Source organism: Natrix helvetica, assembly GCF_964273705.1.
Source record: "Natrix helvetica genome assembly, chromosome: 2".
In the NCBI taxonomy this organism is placed as follows: domain Eukaryota; kingdom Metazoa; phylum Chordata; class Lepidosauria; order Squamata; family Natricidae; genus Natrix; species Natrix helvetica.
The window spans coordinates 128,507,826-128,534,690 of NC_138552.1; the positions used below are offsets into that span (position 1 = coordinate 128,507,826).

Here is a 26,865-nt window from a genome sequence, read left to right on the forward strand (position 1 = left end):
AAAGTGTTGATAGCTTGGTATGTTTTGGAACTTCGGAAGTTTCAAGGACATGCTTTCACCAAAAAGAAAACAGGAAACCATTACGACTTATGTACAAATAGCAGACATAGCGGCTCCTGGGCCACACATCCAGATCACCCATTAGACTGCTCTTGCAAACTCTTCCTAACAAGAACATATTTACTACTATTGAGCTTCTCATAATTGCAATCTCACTCTTGATTTGGTTAACTTGGGAAACTGAATACTTATTTGTGGAAAGGGAGCCCGGTAATATCGGAAGGAATTCTCAGAACCCAAAATGCAAGAATAGAATAGGAAATTGATTTTTATCTGCTTAAGTGGAGCTGGAAAATTCTGATGTTACTTCAAGGAATAACTTGTAACCATAACCCACTCTCAAAATGGTTTTTAACACTTAATGAAGTCTCTGAAACATGAAATCATTCTGGTTTGACTGTGCCTCTTCCCATCAACAATGCCAAGCACTGAAAATGCTAAGTGTTAAAATAATTGCAGGCAGCACAATGAGGCTTATTCGCAGATATAAATACCTATAATCCTTATAGCTGAATAGCCAATCCTAAATATGTTTATTCAATGTGCTGTCCAAAATAACTGCGTGAAATTACAACACAAAACATCTATCACATGCCTGTGAGATATATGTAGCTACCACCAATGTCACCCAGCACTCAAGTCAGAAATTAGCATCTACTCAGAGGCATATTATCTGAATTCCAGGAAAGTCTGTCATACCCTCACCTGTAGTCAGTCTTTTAATTAAAGGTCAGCTTGTTTATCTGAATTTGATCATCAGGCGCGCATGCGAGCTAGAACCCGGAAGTTCGGCTTTTCTGGAGCTGGCTGCCGACGAGCATGTGCATGCAACACACAACATTTCCACACGATCTTTTCGGCACTCGGTTCCGAAAAGGTTCACCATCACCGCCCTAGATGTTTGTCTTGAATCTTATCAATTAACCAAAGTGTCCAGTTTGTCAAAACATGAAAAACACTTACTTGTTTTTATATGATGTATTTGTATTTACATGATACATTTTTAAAGGAATAGCTACAATGATCATACTTATTAGAAACAATAAAAAAGAAGTTAAGAACTAAAATGTACATCATACACTTGTATATATATTCTTTACACAGAGGTAAAAAGGCTTATAAAAATCAATACAACTGAGTTTTTAACTTTTAGTATACAGATACATAATGGAAGGTTGCTTCAGGCACTTAAATCTGTTAACGTGAGCAATAGCTTGAAAAAAAAAATCACAACTGAGGAAAAAACCCCACCTTTTCGTTAATGGATTGTTACCACAGATACAAAAATAAAATCTGAATCATTTCTCAGATGATTAATGTCAGTACTGAAAAGCCGAGAGGAGGAGAAAACCACACACTGATCAGCTGCAGTGTGGAGATCAATGGGAAATATTTACACTCCCCCCAGTTCTCCCCATTTCTGCTCGTGCCCCTCTGAAGCCTCCTTCCCAAAACAACCCTCTTGCTCCAATGCACAGAGAGAAAGAAGGAACATGAAACAAAGTGCCAAAGATTCAAAGAAAGCCAAGGTAGAGATGGGAAGAAGGAATTTACAGGAGGAGGCAAGGTGGAAAGTTTTAGCTGCTTTAAGAAAATAAATAGGGGGAATTTAAATGGGGAACCTTGACAATCCTTAAGATATCTTCTGTAGTGTTGTGCTTCATAGAGGAGAAAGACCTTATGGAAATCCAGGAAAATGGGACAACTTTGCAACAATAACTAGGATAATGAAGTTGTTCCATTATTTGATTTTTGAGGCTGGCTTGAAAGTTTGTTAGTCACCCTTTGGAAAGATATCATTTGCTGTCAGGCACATAAAATATGCATTTGCCTCATAAATTTATCCCCAGTTAAAAAATAATACTAATACTAACGTAAAGTGAAGAGCTTCCTTTACCATTTAGCACTTTTCCAAAAAAGGATATTTAACAACAGTATTGTCATTTGTACTATGTCATGTTGCCTGTATGTTACAGACAAAATCCCAAATTTGGAATTTGAAAAATGAACAATGGAAATTTTAGAGCTAATTGACTCACACATGAATTGAAGGCTGCAATTGAGGAATTATCTTTTAAATAGCTGATGTAAACTAGCCTGTTAAGGAGATTATATGAATTCTTACTGCTAAACAAAGAAAAAAATATTACTTGGTTCCCTATGTATGTGAAAGATGAAGTGATCTAGTTCAGATTTTTACTTGCTATTAAGGATGAAAGAATGTTGAATTTCAGTTCCTCATTTTTCCAAGCCTTAATCCTGGCTTATCCCATCTTTGTATTTATCTTTTTAAACACTAACTGTAGGCAACAATTGTACCATTTTTTTTGTGCTAAATGGCAAGCATATTTCCCAGCAGAAGGCAATTCTACACTCTAATTATTTTTGCTCACCTTTCTCCTGACACCTTGGTACTGTGTCTTTTTGTTTGGAGAACTGCAAGCCAACATTATCGCATAAGTGCACATTTTAAAAAGGTAAATTAATTTCAATTCAGGTATGGGTCTGAAAATGAAAAAATCAGGTAGATTCGCAGTAAAATGCAGAACTAAAACTAATTGCCCCAGTCCCAGTATCGTTCTGCAAATTCTGTCAAAGATCTGAGTTTGCACTGTCCTCACTTTACCTTTATGAGAGGAGGGTTTACAGCCAAGTGTTCATTGTTCAGCTGTAAAGATGTCAGAGGAAACTCCAGGGGCTCTGGAAGGGGAAAAAGCAACCCCCCACCACACACAAAGGAGGGCCATATTGACAGGGGGAGGAGCTTTAGCATCAAATCATCTCAATACAGCTAGGAGGGAAAACAGGCCCAGCCAACAGGGGAACAGGGTATGTTTAATCAAAACATGCCTCTAAAGGCAATGCAAGGAGAATGCAAGATCTTTTTAGGCTGGTTTCTACACTGACACCTGCAAGTCAGTGTGGCCTCTCCTCAAGACTTCTCCTGAGGTGCCCTGAGTTTAAGAGTAGCTTGTCATGGCAAACGGTCGGGGTGGAAGTTGCTTTTAGGAGGGTTGTTCATTGAGAGGGTGCTGGATCCCAGCCCATGTCTTTCTGGATTGGTCCAATGCATTCTATGAAGTGCCCAAAGCAGAGAGCTGCAAAAAAAAAAAAAAAAAAAGGGGGGGGGGGAAATGTCCTCTGATTGTGAAATCAATGCCTGAGTATAACCAGGGGTGCTGTGGCTGCAGGATTTGGCCATAACATCACAGATTGTTGCATATGCAATTAAACAAGATCAAAGTGACAACACTCCTGGAAGGAGCTGCTGGCCTGTTTCGTATGGAACAATGCAAATGTGTTCACTCTTGGTTGCTGCTATTTGGCAAAAACGAAAAGCCATTTCCTTTTCTTTTAATTAAGACTTCTTTCAATGTGCAATAGAAGAGGTGGGAGAGGGGCAAGGTCATGCATGCCCCGGCAGTCAGCTGCCCAAAGCAGGAACAGCAGTGCCTGTTCTCACAAGCCAGCGCCTATAGCTGCCTCAGAATATTCAGATTGTACTATGCTATATTATAGCTAAACTGTTCTACACTTTATTCCTTTGAATAAAACCTTTGCTATTTCCACATCATATATTAGAAAAATATCATTTCCCCAGCTAATTACAAGCCTTGTACACAAGACATGACTTTTAAAAGAAGATAAGAACCTCACAAAATTAAGGTTATCACTTTGCCCTGCTGTATTTTACAACTCAGAAATCAAAAAGTGGGTTTGATACAGGTTTTGCAATGCATGCACGCTTTGTACACTACCAAGTTATATTGAAATTCACTACTTGTCAGTGTCAGGATGCCTAGTGATTTCAGCAGGGCCCACCTTAAGGGCTACGAAAACATTTGAAGGGTCCTAGTATCGGCAAGATGATAAGAAGGGCCTGGGATTCGTCCAGTTTTGAACTATTCACCCTGGTTGTCTGCAGATGCCAAATAGGCTGGTTCAGTGCATTTGAGAATGAAGAACAGGGTGGCCTTATGCCAACTGCAGGTTGATCCTATTGTCTGCACAGCAGATAGCTGGGGATGGGGTGGGAAGGGGATGTTGGTTTAGGCCAGTGACAATGAACCCTACAAACACCCTGGGGCAGCTTTGCCCGGTTACTTTTTCTTCCTATCTGTGCATTATGTCACTGAACTGGGAACAGAGGAAGTAGTAACATTGATTACTAGGAATTAATTATGTTCACAGTATAATTACTGTGCAGATCCAGAACTTGAGAAATGGAAGATACACGCTGCCTGGATGGGGAAACTGTTCTCTGTCAATTTTACCTAAGAACAAAGGCATGCAGGTTAGTATAGAAAAGGGGGAGAGGACAGCTAGAGCACGCATTGGTACTACAAACATGAGTAAATGCTTCTTTTAACTCTCCCCTCCCCATTTCTGCAACATCTCTGGGTTCATGATTGGGACAGTATGTGTCAATTCTTCTTAGGCTTTTCTTTAAAGGAAAAAAAAGAGAGAAATAAATGCACTTCCATTGAAAGAAACTGAATGATTTTTTAAAAAGCCATGTTCTTACCTATATCTAAGTGATTGTCAAGTGCTATAGCGGCGGTGCCCTCTGGCTCTATTAAATCCATACCCAACCAATCTAGGTGCAGGCAGCCCTATGTCCTACTCCATAATAGAAAATGTTCAAAGCACCCTCATTGGTTCAAAGGCCTTCAAGGCAAAGACACTGGCCAGTGAAATGCCTTGCAATTGAGGCTTCCCTATATTTCTGGATTAGTTTGGAAAGCATAAGACCTTGGATTAATTCCAGACACACTCCCACCCTGGATTCCAAAAAGTGGGGGATGGAGGAGGATTCGTTCCCTTATCTTTAGCATACTGACCTGTAGACAAAGTTTAAAAGCATCATTCCCACTTTTTCTGTTCAAGGTACACAAGTGCATGGGTGTACATGTCAATTTCAAAACATGCAAACTCCCCCTTTGCCTCAGATAGGAACACCACAGCATAAAGACTGCTTTCATCAGGAAGAACATCAATGCAAAGCTAATTTTTCCACTGTTATTTGGAAGAGAAAGGCGATGTTGGCTGGGGAAAGAGGAAGAGGAGAAACCTATTTATAAATATTTCATTTTGTGTATAAAATTGGTCTGAAATCACAGGAGTTCTCAGATTCTCACATATAATACAGATAATACTAAGGCTCATTTCCCACATTTTAGCTGAAAAATCAGAAAATCCCAGAAGACCACAAAAAAAAAAAAACATGGTGGGACTTTTCAGGAACTGTAGGTTGTGCGATTGGTGGCCCTATATTACCATGGTGCACAATTATTACCCACAAACATCTTCTGTATACACAAGAATCCATACCATCAAACTGGCTGCAAGGTGCTCACAATCCAAAGTGGGATTTCACTCCATTGTTATATACTCTCACGGGTGTGACAAGCTTGCTAAATATAGGTAACCCCCGTGAGATGTTGCAAATTCCGTCCCAGTCAACCGTTCCCATCTCAAAATGCTTTCCTTGCAGGAGAGAAGGAATAATCACACAGAAGACCTTCTGCTAGATGACAGATCAATAATACAAACGTCTATGTGGTACATTAGTCTGTTAGAACTCCGGGAGCAATCAATGCATAGCAGCCAAGTGGGAGGGAAAGAGAAGGAGCCGTCTGGTTCCTAGATTCCAACAGGCTCCCAAGGCCGGCTCAGATGGGCACAAACCGAGAATGCTCCAGACCAAGATGGGGAAGAAAACTGGCCTTCACCGGCTTGGAGCGCTGTCATCCAGCTGCTTTGTGTTTCCCACCACAGCACCTGCACATCACCCCACAGTGGTAGCAAGCCCGGAGGGGCAAGTAACAGCACATACAAGGGGCTAGAAAGGACAAGGCGATTAGGGCCAACCACCGGAGGCAAAACTTTTCATCGCTGGTATCGCAGGAGCAAGGGTCTGTATAGTCTCCTTCTGGATCAGACATGCAGTGGTAGAGCATACTGTCTGCACACCACATGCAGCTGACTCGGCGGATACAGCTTTGGACTCGGTCTGGAGCATCCTGGCACTGACCCCGCCTGTTTTCCTCGCGGTTGAAGATGTCCCTACAATAGACGCACCGTGACCTTTCCCCGTCTTCTTTTCGCCGCCGCTGTTTACATCTGGCTGGCTGAGTTTTTATCACGGCACCCTTAATGTCATCCCCGCGATCAAAGTCAGTGTTACTGACATAAGGGTAATTGTAGTCATGCTTCGAGGCCTCCGTTTTGGCAAACCGCACATAGGAGTCCCCATCATCGGGATCAATGTACTTCCCCCGCACAGGGGTATGACGGTAGTCCTCATAACCTGTCACCCAGTTCTTTTCCCTTGGATTAATCCGTACAATCTCCTCGTCATCATCGGGGAAGCTGATGTGGCGGCACGATCGTAAGATTGACTATAGGAGAGGGGGGAGGGGAGAGAGAGAGATTTGAGAAAGCACATTTTTTTTAAGCAAGCAGGCGAGTATGACATTTAGCAGTAGATTTATCAGAGATACCAGCACAGACAATGACACAAGTAAATGCAAAGGCTAAAATATTCTATGTACAGTAAAAGCCAACAATGCAAATTATTGTGGCGCACAAAACTATAATTCCCATAGGAGGGCACCCTTCCTCTAGAGTAGGGAAGGACACCAAAAAGGGTGTCTTGAATTTTCCTCTCCACAGCAGGATACAAGCTTGGGTTTTGGAGTATACAGTAACTCCCACAATCACTTATTATGGCCTTAACTGAAGCCCCGAGTACCCCAAGATTGACTATCCCTTCTGAATTTAGAAAGCAAAGCTACTGTCTATAACCAATCAGGACTGTAGCATTTGGAGAGAATACCAATGCATTTTCAGTTACAGTCAAAATGTACAATGCTGTTTTTTATATACATATTGAGCAGCTGTAAGAAACAGCTGGTCTCAAAGATAACCTCTTTTTAAATAGGTTAAATTTTAATTAAATTTAAAATTAAAAAAATATTTTTAAATAGGAAATTTTAAATAGGCAACACACCAAGCCTAATAAATCTTCTGCTATTTCTAGTCATGACTTGGAAGACAATAGCGGTAGAGCTCATATCACAGATCTCTATCAAAGAGCTCCTGCTTTCACACAAGCAGATATTCACTTTGGCTTTCTGGCCAAGCCAGTATGAGGAAAAATCAGCATGCTGGAGCAGCAAGGAAAGAATCTGAAGAGAGGCTCACTTGTTCTAGATGGTAATGCTCAGGGCTAAACTGCTCATGAAAGTGGCCGCGGGTGCAAATTCGGTGATGCTCAAAGGATGGAGAAGATGCTAGTGTTCGTAGAGGCTGCTCTCTTTTCTGAGAAGAATTAGAAGAACTGTCAGTGGCATTCTGTAAAAAAACAAATGGGACAATATTAGCTAAATTGTGAATACAATCTTTCTGCAGATTTGGGTTACAATACACACCTCCCTCCCTAAATAAAAGCAGCTAGATTTTAAACTGACCAACTTTTCCAAAATCACGGTTGGTTATGTCAAGCACTAAAAGCCAGGAAAACAAGTCACAATTTTGTATCCATATACAATGTTATATCTGAAGCAGGATGAACCACAGCTCAGTCATTATTTTTAATAAAATAGTGTTGTTTTATCAACCCAGCTGGTTTACAAACCAATATATACAATTTCGGTGGCAAAAAGCTAGTTGAATAATCAGCCTAATCTACATAGAGGGATTTAACATTGTTTTAACCTCTTATTTCATGAAAAGTAAGGAGGCATCGGGAACACAGCACTGTTGTATGTCAAAATACTACAAAACTTTGCCCCTTGCTACTGGCTATTATTGGCAGAGACCAGAAGAGTCACTATGTAGTGACTGCATAGCTGAAAGTCTGCGGGTCTTAAAATGTTAACGTTAAGAAGCAGAAATGTACCCAATCTATTTAAGTTGCTGTTATACAAATTACAGCCATAACATCAAGTTTCTACCCACACACCTGCCTCCCATTTGACAAATTCAAAGAGATCTCTGTATACTACAATTCAGAGAAAAATAACAAGGAGTAACACTTAGTTATTTATCTTTATTTATTCATCACATTTCTATACCACCCATCTCACCTAAATACCCTTGCATTTGCATTTCAAGTCACTCTTAAGTTTCTCGGGCAAATTTTTCTGCCTTTCAATCACCAGGAACATTTGAGACACATTTCTGATTTTTTTTAGAGCAAATTTGTACTACACACTCAGCTAATTATTTATTTTCAACCAATGTGCAATTTGAAAAAATGTACAGTGAGAATTCTCAAGTCACAAAGTGGTGTGATATGCTGAAATACCCAGAGCCAGAAACCACATGTCAATATTCTGAGTTGGGGACTATGCAAAGGACTCCTTTAGAGATGCTGGAAACTGCATATAAACACACACACACATGCACGAAAATGGGATTTTATCCCCTTTATAAACAATGTGTACATCTGAAATGAGAAAGAATTAAAAACATGTTTAAATCCTTATCTGATGCACAGAATATGCTTTCACTACTCATATACAGTTTTGGCCCTCCAGACAGGCTTTTAACAAATTCGCCTGGGGCCCTGTGATCCTAACTTGCAAAACTGGGCTGACATCTGTTGCACAAATGTTAGATCGCCATGCTAGTTACCTTCCAGGTAAACCAACATTCTGGCCTGTATCCGAACAGAAAATGAACTGTTTGGGTTAACTTCACCTAGGACTATCTACTACATCACCACCTCTTGATGCTGAGCATTGTTAAGACAATCCAATTCTTATGAAACAACCTAAAGTGTTTTACAGATAGATTAAATGGCTGTTTAAGATCAATAAAAGTAACTATGCTTTTATACAAAGCTTGGCATATTTTGAAAGAATATTTTCAAACTTTTAGCGGCATCAGCTGTTGAATTCTATTTTGGCAATGGATTCCAGCTCAAATAAGTGTGGATGAACATCATAACTGCAAATAAGTGACCCCATCTGACTTCTTAAAATATCATTCTGTCTGCTCTGAGAAATCTCTGCTTGCAATAACCGTCTTTTTAATGTATCAGCATAAGCTCACAAATGCGCAGCTGAAGTCGGAAGGAATTTTTAAAAGCTGTAAATAGCAAAACATGAAGGCAGAGCATGTGAGCAAAATTTAACACAAATTTTTAATTCAAATGCTTCTATTACAGACAAACATGGTATTTCACCTGTCATGCTAATATTAAATCTTAGATAGAGGGCAGGAATGGAGAAAGGTACACATGCTTTAGAGACTTACATTTAATACAACACCCAAATCTGCATCAATATGACTCTTCCCCTTTAAAGAAGCAACAGAGGCACTCAAGTTTTGCTTCCCATAATGCTAAGACACTATACTGTCTTAGCACAGCATCCATTTAAAGGCCCACAATGCTCATTTAAGATGTCAACAGTTAGCCTTACTGTTGCCTTTGAAGAGCATGTCTGCATAACCTTGATCCAGAGACTGTATGCTGGCCCGAACTGTCCCTTTGAACTCCCAAGACTACCCCGAGAACATGCCACTGAACTGCTAAGTTTCAGAATAAAAGAAGTTGTACAAAAAGAAAGCCCACATTTTAACAAATCGACCAATACAAAAGAAAAAAGAAAAAATAGGCAAGAGATGCTTGTCCTTCTTCCTCCTAGTGATATCTCTTCATCACCGGTCCTGCTCCCTATGGTTTCTGGAGGCCAAAAAAAGCCACTTGGCTAATTAATGTTGCCTCCTCCTTCTTGAAAGCCACGGTTTCCAAGTTCTTCTGTACAGTTGGTCATGAAAAAAAGGTCCTCCCAATGCATAATACTGTCTTTGGACAATGCAACAGGCAACCTAGTAATTTCAAGCAGCCTGTCTCTGGGTGGCGGCCAGTATGAACAGAAGAAAAAACAAGAGGTCCATCCAGCATTCAAAAGTATCCTTCATGTTTACAAGAGGTTATTTTTCCTGCCCCAAGCTATCCTTCCATTTTGCAACCATACTAGTTTGGCCATAGCATGCCTTGAGGAGACCAAATCAAAGAAACAATACCTGTTTTGAACCAGTCCTTGTTTCCTACCAGTTGTAATAAAACAGCATTCTAAAGCAGATCAGAGTATCCCGAGATTGCTTAAGGAAGAGAGGAATAATCTTGTATTATTATAATTAATTTTTGCTTTTGAATCTTCATTGGTTTATTTTCTGCTTGAATGGCATTGGAGGGAACCTACCCATAGGACAGGGAAGGCAGAAATCACTTCAAAAACTAGTTGCAGATCCCTTCCTCTAAGTATCCTTAGCTGTATTGATAGTCATTCATTATCTAGGCCAATGGTTCTCAACCTTCCCAATGCCACGACCTTTAATACAGTTCCTCATGTTGGGGTGACCCCCAACCATAAAATTATTTTCGTTGCTACTATGTAACACCGGGAGCCACAAAACCTGGGTGAATGTGGCCAACTTAACATCACTCCCACCCAGTCACATGACATCCCCCCCCCCAGACATGCCTACCAAGGTTTCATGGCTCAGTGTTTTCTGTGAGAATAGGGTCTCTCTCTCTTCTCTCCCCCACCCTCTCATTTGTTTTTCTCTATTTTTCCTCTCCCTTTCTCTCTTTCCTTCCCTTTCCCTCTTTCTTTCTTTTTTTCTTTCTTTCTCATTGAATACAATAGCAAATCCAAAATAAAGTTATTAATTGTAGGAAATTGCTTCTCTGTAATCTTTTCATAGTGAACTCTAATTTATTAGAAGCTGGCAAGATTGTGCTAACAGCAATAGGATATATATTTTGATTTCTTTTGAGTTTGACAATATAATCCAAAATTATAAATAATCTTATTTTCAGATGCATTTTTTTGCCATTTCTGTTATTTTCTTTTTAAAAAATCAGACTTGCTTCCAATTTGTGCCTTCTGGAAAACTGCAGTTTTCTTGGTGAGAGATCTAGCTTGTCATTGCTTTCGTCATAGGTCTGAGAAAGTTAGTTTCTTTCTTTTTTCTTTCTTTTTTCTTTCTTTCTCTTTCTTTTTCTTCCTTCCTTCCTTCTTTCTTTTCTCTTCCTTTCTTTCCCCATTTTGTTTCCCTCTCTCATTCTCTCCCTTCAGCTCTCTTTCATTTATTTCTCCCTCTCCCCCTTCTCCCTCAAATTTGTTCCCTTCCTGCACCCAACAAACTGCTGCTGCTGCTCCCCAATCTCCTCCTTCCTGAGCCAACACGAAGGGGACCATGGCTCGCACTGACCTGAGTCTGGTGCTGAGGAGTCTCCTGCACTGCGTACCCTGTTACTCACCTCATTGCGCAGTGGCGACAACGGAAGGAGAGTCATTGTCCCCTCTGCCTTGATCCTGGCCCAGGAGGGTATTTTGCTTGCGCGTGCAAGGGATGAGCTGGAGCTCTTCCTGACACTGAGTTGCCTGCGAAGGATGCAGAATTGCAAAAGCAGGCAAGAGGCTCATGCCTTCTTGGGGTGGGGAGCAGATTGTGCGATTGGGTCAGCAGGGAGCCGTAGGAGAGGGGCCAAAGCCTATTAACATTGTTACCCATGTTAAGCACTGTTTCCCATCTCAGCATACGTGTATCCCACGTTCCTTTATTTTATTTTCCACGCCTTGTTTTATACCTCAGAAATGGTACCTCTTGGCTTCTGTAGCTCTGCCCATTAACCTCCATCACTCGGAGCGAGCTGCTTTCCCAGCGTCCTCTGTGCTGCGCATGTCTCTCTTTTCCCCCTCCTTGCCTCCATTCCGACTGCTACTTCCTCCCCACACACCCCTCTCCTTCCGCTGTGCGGGGAACTCGAGCCGCTCCTTCTCTTCGAGCCGGCTTCTTGCCAGACTCTCTGTGGGAGGCTCCTCGGCGACCCCTGTGAAAAGGTTCTTCGACCCCAAAAGGGGTTGCGACCCACAGGTTGAGAACCGCTGCTCTAGGCTAAAAGACAATTTCCAAATTCAGTGCTCAAACTAAATTGGAACTTGAGGAGATGACGCAGGGTGACTTTTTCAACCTGATCAAGCTTTTATAGGCAATATAGATCTGCTCCCAAAAGTCACATAGAAAAACAAAGAACTTTCTTACACAGTTTTTATTATTACCATTCATTTATCTGTCTTGAGAAAATGACAGAGAAGAGATCCAAGCAAGCTACTTCTTGGCTCAGGACTAAATCCTGACACATGGATGCACAGGTAGAAGTACATTGGTTGCATTTGAGATGAAGGTGCTCTTGAGGTATGTCTGCAGGTTTTCAGTTAGTATATAGTTCAGTTTTGCTGTCTATGGAAATTCTCAATTCTCCAGGTCATGCTTGCCCCAAAGGTGCTTCTTCTAAAAGGCAACTGGACTTTCTTGGTTATGCTTCTTCAGTTCTAACTACTACTCAGTTTTGCTGTTCAAAATGTCCAGCCATTTCTATGACTCAAACATAACCCTAACCCTTTGCTATTCTATCTTTAAAACCTTAGCAACTGAACAGTAGCATGCAAATGCTATTGTGAATAATTAGTACCAACACATTTAGCAGCCTTTTAATTACAATCTCCATTAAAAGATAGTGAGCTTCTCTACACATACGTTCATCTTGTTTGCATTGGTCTTCTGCACAGACACAGGTTGCAATGAATTACATAGGGTCTAATTTTGCAAAAGCAGTTTATAAAAAGTCAGCACTAAATGCCCAGTTTATTTATAAAAAAATGTTTATATAGCTCCCCATTAATCAAAAGGAGCACATACCCGACTCTGGACAGCTTATCAGTAAGATTAAAACATTATACAAAAATATAACAACAAAATATCAACCCTTAAATTTCAATTCAATTTCAATTTATTAGCGCTTATAGACCGCCCCCTCTCCCGAAAGGGACTCGGGGCGGTGTACAGTCCATGTCAAAGAACAAAATTAAAACAATAAAATTACTAAATGGACAATATATATATACAAATATACAATAGATGGATAAGAGGAGGATAAAAGATGTGCAGGACTGTATTGCTAATAAATAATTAAAATATACAGACATTAAAATCCCAATACTCAATAAAATTAAGTCTACCGAATAATCCCCTTAAAAACCAGAATAATAATCCTACAAAATAATCCCCTTAAAAACCAGTAAAAATATAAATGCCAGGAGATAGGCGTTGAAATTATGCCAGGCCAGCCAGTCGTAACAGGTGAGTCTTTAGTTTCTGCCGGAAGGAGCGGAAGTCGGTGGTGGTTCTAATGTCGGGGGGGAGGTCATTCCAGAGGGTTGGACCTATCACAGAGAAGGCCCTACTCCTTGGCGTCGCCTGCTGGCATTGCCTAGGAGAAGCCCCTCTCTATGAGAGAGAATTGGCCGCTGGGATGTATGTGGGAGGACGCGATCCCGCAGGTAACTGGGCCCTATGCCATGGAGCGCTTTAAAGATGGTGGTCAAAACCTTGAAACGCACCCGAAAGACCACAGCCAGCCAGTGCAGCTCGTGCAGGAGCGGTGTTACATGGGAGTACCTGGTACTCCCCATGACTGCCCGCGCGGCTGCGTTCTGGACTAGCTGCAGTCTTCGGGCGCGTCCCAAGGGAAGCCCCATGTAGAGAGCATTGCAGTAGTCGAGGCGAGACGTCACCAGTGCATGAGTGACCGTGCGTAGGGCATCCCGGTCCAGGAGGGGGCGCAATTGGCGCACCAGGCGAACCTGGTGGAACGCCCCCCTTGCCACGGCTGCCACATGGTCATCCATTGACAGCCGGGCATCTAGGAGGACGCCCAAATTGTGCGCCCGTTCCACAGGGGGCAATTGTTCGCCCCCTATGGCCAGTGATGGAGTCAGCTGGCTGAACCGAGGCACCGGTAGCCACAGCCACTCAGTCTTGGAGGGGTTGAGTTTGAGTCTGTTGTCCCCCATCCAGACCCCGACGGCTTCCAAACACGGGGACATCACTTCGACAGCCTCACTGGGGTGGTTTGGGGTTGAAACGTACAGCTGTGTATCATCAGCGTACAGATGGTATTCAACCCCAAAACCACGGATGATCTCCCCCAGCGGCTTCACATATGCGTTGAACAGGAGGGGCGAAAGGACCGATCCCTGCGGCACCCCACAAGTGAGTGACCTCAGGGTCGACCTCTGCCCCCCCGTCAACACACATTGCGACCGGTCAGAGAGGTAGGAGCCGAACCACCGTAAAACGGTGCCTCCGACTCCCATCCCCTCCAGCCGGCGCAATAGGATACCATGGTCGATGGTATCAAAAGCCGCTGAGAGATCTAATAGGACCAGGATAGAGGAGCAACCTCTATCTCTGGCCCTCCAGAGATCATCAACCAGCGCGACCAAGGCTGTCTCTGTGCTGTGTCCGGGTCGGAAGCCGGACTGGCGTGGGTCTAGATATTCGGATTCGTCAAGGTGTCGTGGAAATTGCTGCGCCACCACATTCTCAACAACCTTCGCTAAAAAAGGAAGGTTGGAGACTGGATGATAATTAGCCAGCTCCATTGGGTCCAGTGAAGGCCTCTTGAATAAGGGCCTCACCATCACCTCTTTCAAGGCAGTTGGTAAGGATCCCTCACCCAATGAAGCGTTCACCAGGCCCAGAAGCCAGCCTCGTGTCACCTCCCAGGATGCCAGTACCAGCCAGGAGGGACACGGGTCCATTAAACATGTGGTGGGCCGCAGCCGTCCACGCAACCTGTCCAAATCCTCGGGGGCAACAGAGTCAAACTCCTCCCAGAGTGGTCTTACAAGACTCACTGTTGACGGCTCGTCCGGGCCACTGGAGGGGGCCCATCCGCTCCGGATCTGAGCGACTTTGTCCTGCAGATATTCCCCAAACTCCTCTGCTCTACCCTGCAAGGGCGCCACCCGCGCCCCCTGTGATAAGAGGGAGCGGGTCACCCTAAACAGGGCGGCAGGGCGGTTATCCGCAGACGCAATAAGAGCGGCACAATGTCTACATTTGGCCGCTCTCAATGCCACAAGGTAGGTCCGTAAATAGGATCTTACCTGTGTTCGATCAGACTCGGAGCGTGAGGACCTCCACCTGCTCTCTAGACGTCTCCTATGGCGCTTCATCGCCCTCAGCTCCTCGGTATACCAAGGGGCTCGGGCGGATCGCTGCCGCAGGAGAGGTCGCAAAGGCGCAGCCCGGTCCAAGGCCCCAGCCGCCGCCATATTCCAGGCGGCCACTAGGTCCTCCGACCGAGCGCGGGTCAGGGCTACAGGTAGCGGCCCAAGCTCCGTCTGGAACCTCTCCGGTTCCATCAGGTGCTTGGGGCGGTACCAGCTTGGACGAGCTGGCTCCGCCTCCTCGCGGTGAGGGGTAGCAACAGGGAAGTCGAGCCGGAGACATGAGTGATCTGACCATGACAGAGGAGTAATAACTAGGTCCCCTATTCCCAGATCACTCGTCCACTGTTCAGATACAAAAATAAGGTCCAGTGTGTGACCACCCTCGTGTGTGGGGCCCTGAATTAGTTGGGTCAGGCCCATGGTTGTCATGGAAGCCATGAACTCCCGAGCCACCTCGGATGCTGCTCCCGTCGACGGCAGGTTGAAGTCCCCCATGACCATAAGCCTGGGGATCTCAACCGCCGTCTCTGAGATCAGCTCGAGGAGCTCGGGCAGGGCCGCTGATGTATAGCGAGGAGCCAAGTATACAATCAGCAGGCCCAACTGCCTCCCTGGGCCCCATTTAACACCTAGGGACTCACAACCGGGTATCTGAGGAACAGTGAACTCTCTCGGTTCTAGACTCTCCCGAATAACTACCGCCACCCCGCCACCCTTACCCAGGGCCCGGGGCTGATGGAATGCACGGAAACCCGGTGGGCACATTTCCACGAGGGGTAAGCCACCCTCGTGGCCCAACCAGGTCTCCGTTATCCCTGCAAGGTCCAGCTCCCCCTCGGAGATCAACTCACTAATGAGGGGGGCCTTGTTGGTTACGGACCTTGCATTGCACAGCATCAGCCGCATGCCCTGGCCCTGTAGTTCCTGACCACCCAGTCTGCGGGGGTTGGTACAAACGACCGGGCGTAGCCAACAGCCACGGTCTCCCAACCGACCTCGTGATTTTCTCCTGTCCTCGCATCCCCCCCTCCCCGCGACCGATGTAATAAACCCAAAACAGCTTTGCATTCAGAAGAATTAGATGGTAGGGGAAGTATTGTTCCAAAGAAGGGGGGCAGCAATAGAAGTAGCTTGACTCTGGCATGTCAGGAGATGGCATTCCTCAAGGGATGGGATCCAGAGAGCTCAGCCTTCAAGAAACAGCTGGAAGTAGTCGATCCTGCGTATATTCATGAAGGACTTTAAAAGTGACAGCCAGCACCTTGAGTTGCATCCAGAAGGAGATTGGTAAGGAGTGCCTCTCTCAGAGTGCTATACAGTCAACTCACAATACATTCATATCTACTCAAGTCACTGCCTTCTGAACTAGCTGGAATTTCTGAGCGAACTTCAAAAGCAACCCAATGTTGCAGTAATATCAGTGGGAGGTGACCAACACCTGAGCCAATGTTGCCTTCTCAGAGATGTACCCACCTGGGATTTGGTTCTACCAGCAGCTTCTTACCTCCCCTCCACTGATCTAAAACATTCAGTCATGAAGAACACTTGCCACACTGTACCTCCCCCTTCTTGTTGACAATTAAGACAGATACTGTAGTAAAGGTCACCAAGGGATCAAACAGGCCAGGACTTACACTTCCCCATCTGCAATAGTGATTGATGTGGATTTCCTCTAGAGCAGGGGTGTCCAAACTTGGGAACTTTAAGACTTGAGGACTTCAACTCCCAGAATTCCCCAGCCGGCTGGCTGGGGAATTCTGGGAGTTGAAGTCCACAAGTCTTAAAGTTCCCAAGTTTGGACACCCCTGCTCTAGAGTTCTCTGCAAATGCTGCCATATAACCCTCTCAACAAGTCTTCCCAGTAAGGGAATGTCACTGGCACACTTAATAGGCTGAGAGTTAACTAACGTTGCTTGGCCAAGCAATTTGTCAGGGTTCCAAGTAACATCCCCAACGAACAAAAACTCTGAGGCTTGAAGTTCCTCGAAATTCCATTATATTAGAGATGGCATATTGGCACATCTGTGAAAACCCGAATCTGAAAGCTTCCAGGTTTTTGCCCACCCAAATGAAAGTCCAAGTCATGTCCATCACATGGCCCAATTAGGCACAGTCCCAACTGGAGATGTTTCCCAGTCATACCCCTCCAGGTGCAAGGCAAGATGTCCTTGACTCTCCCGAGAAAGGAATGCTATTTTGACTATATATCTCCCATACTCCATATAACCCCCCCTCCCATTTTCCCATAGCATTGAATGTGGCAGGGCGGAATACAAAAGATGGCTTCCAGGCCCGACACAATAATTTCTTGAAGAAGGATTGCACTATTGCCTCTTTCAAGGCAGGTGGCACCATCTTCTCTTTCAAGGAAGCATTGAGTATTGCTTGCACATGGCCAGATTCCTTCTTGAAGGCTTTCATCAACCAAGAAAGACATGTATCTAAGATACAGTATTAACAGAAAATGGAAGCTGGGTTCAAATGTCATGTTTTGTCCATGGCTTACAGAATAAGGAATAGTAATCTGGTTCACTTAGAATATAAAGACTTTGGTTTACAAGTCAGCAGGCTCCCAATGATATTGTACCATTTGAACGAAATGATGCAGCTTTTAATATTACAAAAACCAGCATAGTAGATTCAGTCCTACTAAGCTTCAATTGGTTCTCCTATCCTTTCTAAACTTCTGACATATTGCAATCAAAAGTTCTTTTAGGAACGAAACTACAAATTTTTAGTTGGGTGGGTGTAAAGAACTGAACTGGCTGTAATTTGTGAAATCAAACTTAGCTTCTCTTGTTCCCTCTCACGCACATTTTAGCAATGTGGTTGTAGCATATTTCACACTCCTCTGGGAGACAAATGTAGGCCAAAGGCTTCAGGAAGGAATCTCTAGAAAGGAACATAGTTCCTTAGTTCTGACTGTGAGAGGGACAAAGAAAATAATATTTTTTTTAAAAAAATGTATAAATGGTTTTGCACTTTTTATTATTTATGCTGACAATGCAGCCAAAGGACACTTGGTTTAGTAAGCAGGAGCCAAATATGAAGAACTTACTCACATACTGTATATGGGACCTTGCAATTATCTGTATATAAAGCAGCTGGAAAAATCATTATTCTAGCTCGGCCTATGGTCAAACTAAATATACATATGCTAAACAAATCCTCCGTATTGTAAGCAAAAGTAATGTCATATTAGCAAGTTTTGCAATATCTCACATCCCTACAATCTATCTTACAAAGATACTGTATTTCAGGTCCAGTTTTCTTGCCCTTGGCAACTACTTCACATATCTCCATCTCCGAAGTTTTTTTTTTTGCTTCCTCCATTTTTTTGGATCTGTATATTTATATTGTCTCTTTATGCACAATGTTTCCACACTCCTTTTTGATGTTTTTTTTCTCATTTTCAGACTGCCTGCAAATGTCCCGTAAATAATATGCTTGTTCTGAGCAGAATAAGTGAGAGTCATAAAGTAATGGGCTCAAAATCTGATACAATCATTGAAGGTTTGAGATTAATGTAACTGATCAAACAAGCCTGGTATATACTATTGAGAATATTTTTAAACACAGCAATTTGGTGTTGGCCCAACTTGCCAGAAAGAACATGAAATTTCTGAATGTGGCAACAGAGAGACAGAGGCAAAAGGAGATCATTAGTCTCTTATGTGATGTCATAGAGACCCTCAGGTTCATTGCAAGAGAGAACTTGGTTGTTTGGCTTTACTTTTCTAGCCATATCTGATGGTCATCTTTGCCTTCCTCACCACTAGTAAATCAATCAATCAATCAATCAATCAATCTCTGTCTCTCTCTCTCTCTCACACACACACACTAGCATCTTCATTGAGACGCATGCATTAGTACTATAGAAAAACCAGGTTGCATTTACATAATAAATATCCTTTTACAAATAAAATACATACAATAAAGATCTCAGAAGATACTTATTTTTTGGCTTGGCACTATAGACCATGGCTCCTCAAACTATGGCCCGGGGCCCACATACAGCCTGCCAAAGCCATTAATCCAGCATGCACAGGACCACAAGGCTGCCCCACCACATTGCTCTAGCCACCCTTCGGCCCCAGGAGACCAAGAAATGGGCAAAAATGGCCTGTTTTTGGCCCAAAAAACAGGCCATTTCCGCCCATTTTTTGCCTGCAGAATGGTTCTGGAGGTGGGGAGGTGAAAAATGGGGTGCACAGATGCCCCAGAAGGGCAAAAACGGGCTCATTTTTCATCTCCCCCACCTCCAGAAGATAGATAAAGAGAGAGATAAACAGTCAGACAGACAGACAGACAGACACACACACACACAGTTGTCGATTGTAAGTTCCTTGGGGCTGAGAAGAATTGCTGCAAAACTGTTTCCTGAAGTGAGCCAATAGACTCCTAAACAACTGAAAAACGATGTAGTAAAAAGAAAAGTCAACCAAAAGAGCAACATGCAACAAAAGCAAATAAAACACCCCCAGAAGCAAAACAAATTAAAGTTTAATTTGCGTGCATTGTTTAATGGACTGTTAAATTGGCCACGCCCACCTATTCACATGACCTAGCCACGCCCACCCAGTCATATGACCACCTAGCCATGTCCGCCCACCCGGTCCAGCCCCCCAACAGTCTGAGGGACTTTGAATTGGCCCCCTGTTTAAAAAGTTTGAGGATCCCTACTATAGACTATCCTAACATTTTCCCCAATCTATCTCAAGTAGTAGTACATGTGGAATTTTTTTTGAAGATTTGTATAATGAAAACTATTGAAGTGCTCTGAACTGAAAGTAGGCCTTTGACAATTTTCCACTAACACAACTAAGATTCAAAAAACATTAAACTGCATCCCTGATGTCAAACAAAAATTCAAGATTATTTTAGCAAGGCTATATCTCTGTATAAAACACTGACTTACAACTTTCTCAACTCTAACACTGGGAGCGCACCAGTTAAAGATATTTGAAGAGATCCAGTACAATTACTTTTGTTGCTGTATTTTGACAATCGACTTCTTTAAAAAAAAAACAAATGCATAAACCAAACTAAAGAACAATCAACTTCTAGAATTACAATTTGCTGCAGAGTATAAATCAGCCTGATTTCTTAGAGAAGAGTACAATCAGATTGCTAGAAAAGAAAACTAAGTTAATGTTTTATATTTAAGGTGCAATTCACTTTGGCCCAACCACTGTCACCTTTCCACCAAGCCAGCCAATTTTCAGAAAGCTGTCATCATTTCTAACGCATTCTCGTCATTTGTTTAAGTATAGCCTGTAAACATGTAATTCAAGAAGTGGCATCATAATAACCTAAGAACAATTGTGCTGTATCAGCAAACCAAAAACTATGCTAGTGCTGCATTCCATTTTCTTGCTGGCCAGTTGAATGGCTAATGTGCCTTAAAAATACAACCTACAACAAAATATATTTTATTTAAAAATGCCTTATTTAAAGGTCAAAGATCATTAAACCACACATATCTAAACAACTGAAAAAACAAACAGCAGGGGGAATGTAAATATAACACCACAGTTTTGCAAGTTAAATTTCCTCAGTTCTCAGATTTAGGTAGCGTTCCTCTACCATGTACGCACAGATAACTTCACTATGCAGAATAAAGTAGGTTATTCTCAAGCAAGCAATTTAATAATGATAAATTTCATTACTTAATTAAACTTCATTACTCATATACTTCTAGCATTTTGTTGCTCACTTTCTTTTTTCCTATTCCCTTAAACTTTAGGAGGAATTCTTATTGATACTCAACGTTTGTGTAGTATCCTCATTGTCTTTCTACCTCAGAATTGAACTTCCTGTCTCTCATTTCTCTTAGTAACTGGGTGCCTTCTTCATTCAGTGCTTCTGGGGAGTTTTAGAATGCATCTGTGCAAGCTTCCAACCCAAAAGGCATGACAAATCCTAAACTAAGCCAAAGTGTAGTTCTGCAGTATGACATTAGCCATTCAGGAATATGCCAGAGAAATGAAGCAGGGGTGAAATGGCGAACAGTAAATCAAGGCATTGATAGCCCCACGGTCTCTGCCTCAGTGCTGTATGGGCTGAGAGCAAGGAACTGGTCCAAGGTCTCCAGCCAGCTTCATGCCCAAAGTGGGACTAGAATTCACAGCCTCACAATTTCTAGCTTTTAAGTCTTAACCACTGCACCAAACTGTCACTTTCTGCACACCTTGATGATTATTTCGTTTATTTTGCATTTTTTACTTTGTGAACCTATATACAATGTATGTAGAATTCTCCTGATTTTCTATCCAGATGACAGATAAGAAGTACCACCCTAATTTTCATTTTTTAAAAAATGAACAACCCCCTGCACCTTTTAAATCAAGGAGTGTGAAGAAATCAGTGATTGCAATCACAAGAGCCCTCAGAACAGGAGGCCACACTCACTAAATGAAGTCTTCCTTGTCCCCAGTCCATATGGTTTTGTGTATAAGCTTGCATGTGTGTCCAGGTTTAGTTAATGTACATGATTAGCCTTAGATTCAGGAAGTGCCAAAGAAAACATTTCAACATACAGTAAATAATTCATGGAATTTAGTGAAGGCCACTGTCTGAAAAAAGTTTTAAAGGGGAATTAAATACATTAATTAAATAAGGTAATATAGGAATTCTTCACTCAGAAGTAACAGGAATCTCAGTACAACAGGTAGAAAGAAAAGCTATTGGCTTCATGGTGGGACTTCTATAGTCTAATCAGCATTCTTACTAGGTTGCTTAAATTCAGGAAGATGTCTGAAATTACATCCAATCTCGCATGTATTTACATTACTCCCTTCCATCCCTATTGACTCCCAACATGATGCTTCGACCATTCATGCTCTAAGCAGAAGTGGCCTGACTGCTAATGTAAACAAATTCCCCTGGAAAAAGCTGGTCAAAACCAATGGGGGAGTACATAACTTTAGCCATAGATTCCAAGGCAGGCAGTAATAGCAACCGCTTTGTGTTTTCCTTGGTCTGGCTTCTCCTTCTGCATTAAATGTGAACAGTCAACATATATGCTATCCTACTATATTAAAAAACCTGAATGTTTTTTTGTTCAAATAAAGCTAGATCGTTCTGTGGCTCATTAGTAGCAGTATAACTATCAAGCAATCTGGTTGGCCTATAACTATTTGCAATTAACTAGAACTAACTCAAAAGTATTAATAAATCAGGAAGACCTGCCCTAGTGAGTAAATACTACATGTACAGTAAAGGACATAGAATGCTTGAACGCCACAAAAGGTGGAAGAAGGGGTGTTCTTTCAGCCAAGGGAGAAACTAAGGGCAACCTCTGATCGCATTCATAAGCTCTTTATAAGTATTCAACTCAAATCTTTGTTCTTGAGAGAGAAGAAAAAACAAACAAAGGTGCCAGAGTGAGAGAATATGTGGAGAGGAGGCACCCATTTTGGCTCTACTCTTATCTGGAATTTGCTTCAGCCCTGCCTTACCACAAGATACAGTCTTTAACAAAAAAAGGGGGGGGGGGATAATTGCCAAGTTCTGCTTTATGAACTGGGCTCTAATATTGTTGGTAATTTCTGAGTGTATTGCTGGTGTATAACCATACTAAATTGATGACGATTTCCTAGACTAATTTTTAAATGCATACTCTGGAACCTATATGTAGGTCTGTGGCTTGGCCATAATTTTGTTAGCAGTTATTTCCAGTATCACTGCAGCATAAACAAATGGGTTGCTAAATCAAATGGCAGCACGTCTGGAGAAATCAAGATTATGGAACAAGAGCTTATTAGAGCCAAAGAACCATAACTTCAAGTAACAATTGTTATATTCGGATAATAAAATGTCCCAACTTTAGTGATGGTCCAAAATTCGATGTAACAGTTCCAGAAATTTATTTTAAAGGCCTTTTGTTTTATCATGGAGTCTCTATTCAAATGGGTTCTTAAAGAAAAAACAGTACATCCTTTGTGCTAATTTTCTGATCTAACGTTTTATCCATTCAACATAGTTCCAACATAGTTCCAAAATGCCACTCTCAACCTGCCAAAATCAACATCTCTACATTATGTACAGTATGATTTGATAAACCTTTTAACTTTTCCCGATGGTTATCTTGGCAGGAATCATTTTGACAAAATGTGCTATCCAGTGCCACGCTGCAATAACGATTAGTTACATACAACATTAAGTGGTTAATTCCTCAGATACATTATTCTTCATCAGAATATTGCTTCTCCCCCCTGCCCCACCAAGGATAAGCTGAACCAAGCCATTCAGGATGGCTCATCCCATTTCAGAAATAAATGCAGATGTGAGGAGGTGGGCGGGAGGACAGATAGTATCCAATTTATCTCAAATACCCAGCTGCCTTATTATGGAGAAAGCCATAATATTGACAATGATAGACGGAAAAGGAGGGCAACAAGCAGCAAGATGGATGAGCTCAAAATGCACTGGCAATAGGTGCCCCATTAGAAAATCTGAAGGAGAGCCAGATCATCCTGGAGAGATCTATCTATGCGGTTGCTAAACAGTGACACTAACTTGATGCCACATCACATCATCAATAGAGGTGTTAGCAATTATGCCAGTTCCTTGGATTGTCTTGTGCTTGCGACTAGAAGGTAAAAAGATGCAATGCTTTCCACATGACACTGTTTGCAATTCCTTGAAAGAAAATCAGTTCTCCCCCACCCCCACGTACACAGGAGAAAAGAAGTTGTAACCTGGGGTTAACTATCTTTAAATCTGAAGCAGTGAAGAGTTTGAATATTTATCACCTCACATCAGATGCTTCTCTTAACAGTTGCACCGTGAGAGGCTGTGTACTACAAGAAAGCAAAACACCAAGGCTCAGTACTGCTTCTCTGCAGGTGAACTTTTTCTAAAAGGTGGGTTGCCTGAATGCACTCAAGGCACATGTTTGTTGTTGGCAACCCAGTATTCTTTCACAAAAGACAAACTGAAGAAGTGACTTTACTCAGGTTGCCTCTAGAGAAGAGCAAGGGTTCAGGATAAGAAGCATGAAGAAAATTATTTTCAAGCATATGGGGAAAAAAAGCCCAGAGCCTTAAGAGTTAAGGAAACAATACACGGAAGAAGAGTCCCCTAAAGTGGTGCTTCATCTTAGGAAGCAAGGACATGTTTTTCAGCCATAGCTGAATCATTTTTTGCTCCTTTCATTTCAATGTGTGCTTTTGGCCACAAAATGGGAGAGAAGACAAAATCTAAGCTCTTGGAACTCAAACATAATTAAAGTTTATCTTCCAAAGGAGCAACAGAGATCTTTTTAGGGGAAGAGAGGGAGTGGAGTTTCAATGTCAGAGAGGCTAAAGAAAAGAACACATATCTGCTTCTTTCCAGGGATATATCAGGACCAATAAATACTGGTATTTGGGGCATTTTGAAGCACTGTAATTATGGATAAACATTTGTGGAAAGCTGTATGTATCTATTGGGATCCTCTCTCCCTTTGTGCTCCTATCTAATTGTGTAGAAGAGGAAGCCATTCCAGCTTTGTGATTCTCTCCCTCCCTTCCTGCCTTTCTTCCCTCCCTCCTCCCCCATGGAATCTATAAATCACTTCTGGCAGGTAGCTGGGAAGCAGCGGCTAATGATAGTTTTGCTCTGGAGGAAAGGAAGTCACCTTTTAACCCTGCCTGCTGTTGTTTGTCTTACAATAAGACTGGAGAACAGATAAAAACAACATGCCAACTGTCACAGAAGATCTGATCACAACTGCAGCAGGAAACCTTATGCCAGACCCACAAGAGGATGTCTGTCCCTCAGTCCGAGTGTTTTGATGGGATGCCTTTAACCCTACACTCATTCAAATGCTCCCTACATTCAATCAGGGAAGAATCAGCCAATTTTCTGAATGGAAAAATCAAGAGTATTGCATGCCTGTTTCAGTCCAGTAGAGATGATCCCATCAACACTTTGACTTATGAAAAATTAAGGGAGGGGGGAGAGAGGAAAATAGAGAAGCATCATGCAGTTTAAGTCACGAGAGCTAAGGCTTAATAACAGACCAAATTCCAGAGAAAAAACTGCGCCAAAAGTACAACACACAGTACGAATTAGCTTTAATAGGAAATGGCGAGATGCTGATAGCCTGAACAGCTTTGTGAGTAGGTCTAGGCCAATATATGAATGAATATATATGAACCCTTTTGTTCCTTCAATGATAAACAGGTTATACACATAATAAAAAGGTGAGTGTGTCTGAATGTCTTAAAAGCTACTCTTCAAATAATGTCTGGTAAATAAATCATATGAAGTACTGAAACAGAATCTATTGAAATAATCACCGAGGATCTATCCAGCCAGTTTACTTTTCAGTTTGTGAAACTTGAGAAGGTGGACAAAATTCCTGGAATGATAAGGTCTACCATGCCTGTCGTAACCTATTAATTCTTCTAGGACAGAGCTGAGCGATTGGGTCAAGGAGATGATAAATGTTTTCCTGAAAGACAGCAAGGTCCTGATTCATCTTGAAGCTCCTAGCAGTAAACCTTCTAAAGACACCAGCCTTTTGCTAAAGCATACTTTAGAAAAACAAAAACAAAAAACAGATGTGGGGAATAAGCTCTGAGCATATGGTTCAGAGTGTCATGGTCTGATTGAGATAGATTGTTTAGATCTGCTCTAGCAGAACTTCTGGAAGAGATCATTTGGAGATTACAGTTGGAACACCATTAATATGTCCTTCTCTTCCTTCTTTTTCTTACCTGATCATAGGAAAGAAATGAAATTTCTAAACTACTGCCACAAAACTTTCTGAAATGGATAAAAGAACCTAAGCATTAAGTAAGATCCTAGATTTTTCTATTCACTTACTAAGGTTGGAGAGATTGTTGGTCTTAGAAGATTCATTAACCTATGAGATGAAGCTGCATTCCCACTTGAAGCAAAAAAAGAAGGGGGAAAGGGAGTGAATCAATAGAGCTATTCCCACTTAGGGGTGCCTGTGGTAGTGCAGCATTTATCATCTCCATCCAATTTGTTAACTTTTCTCTTTTCCTAGGGAAATTAATTGTGAGAAGTTTAGAATGGCTGCTCAGGATAAATTTATCAACTGAATGGCATTTTTAAAGCCAGAGACTATATTGACAGCTTTCATTTTGTTATCTTTACTTTTTTTTTACTGATAGAATTATGCCATAATATTTATTTTGTAATTTGTCTTATATTTTTGTTACAGAAAAGCAAAAAAATGTTCAAAATAAAGACATCAATAATGAATATTCTCACATGTAAATTTTGCATGTAACCATTTAGCCAAAGTTAGCTGACCTCAAAATACCTAAGTAGTACTGAGCCTGATAAGTGCTTGGATGGGACACCACCAGGATATCTATGCCTAGGAAATCAAAGCAGTATTCTATAAGAGTACCAACCTAACCATTGGAATATTATTTTCAAGAAAACAAAATGGAGGTGATCTTCGTGTTGTCATCAACAGCTCAGTTTGGCTTAATGGAGAGTTTATTCTCACCTTTACAACAACCTTCTGTTTGTGTGTATGGCAATCAGTCCCCTAAACTCTACTTTCTCATGAAAGACAAAAACCATTCAATAGCCACAAACATGAATTTGATATGGAGGGTACATACAGTGAAGACATCGTCATCCCCAACTTCAGTTTCATTGTGGATCGTGGAAGATGATGTTGTAGAACCTGCAAAGACATTTTAAAATGTGTTTTGCTCATTTAGATAAAAGATTATATTCCAGCCCATCCTATTTATAAAAATTAAGCAGAGGGTAAATATTTGTCCTGGATACA

The 26,865-nt window shown here is 42.0% G+C and overlaps 1 protein-coding gene across 3 annotated transcripts in view; it reads right to left on the bottom strand.

Moving 5' to 3' along the window:
• Positions 1–1,023: 1,023 nt before the first annotated feature.
• Positions 1,024–26,865, bottom strand: part of SPRED2 (sprouty related EVH1 domain containing 2) — a 116,343-nt gene continuing 90,501 nt past the window's right edge. For all 3 annotated transcript variants that reach the window (XM_081941888.1, XM_081941889.1, XM_081941890.1), the window contains exons 4-6: positions 26,693–26,757; positions 7,267–7,416; positions 1,024–6,461 (exon numbers count right to left, since the gene is read on the bottom strand). In XM_081941888.1, coding sequence (XP_081798014.1) covers positions 5,808–6,461; positions 7,267–7,416; positions 26,693–26,757 — 869 coding nt within the window. In that variant the 3' untranslated portion in view covers positions 1,024–5,807. The remainder of the gene's footprint in view (positions 6,462–7,266; positions 7,417–26,692; positions 26,758–26,865) is intronic.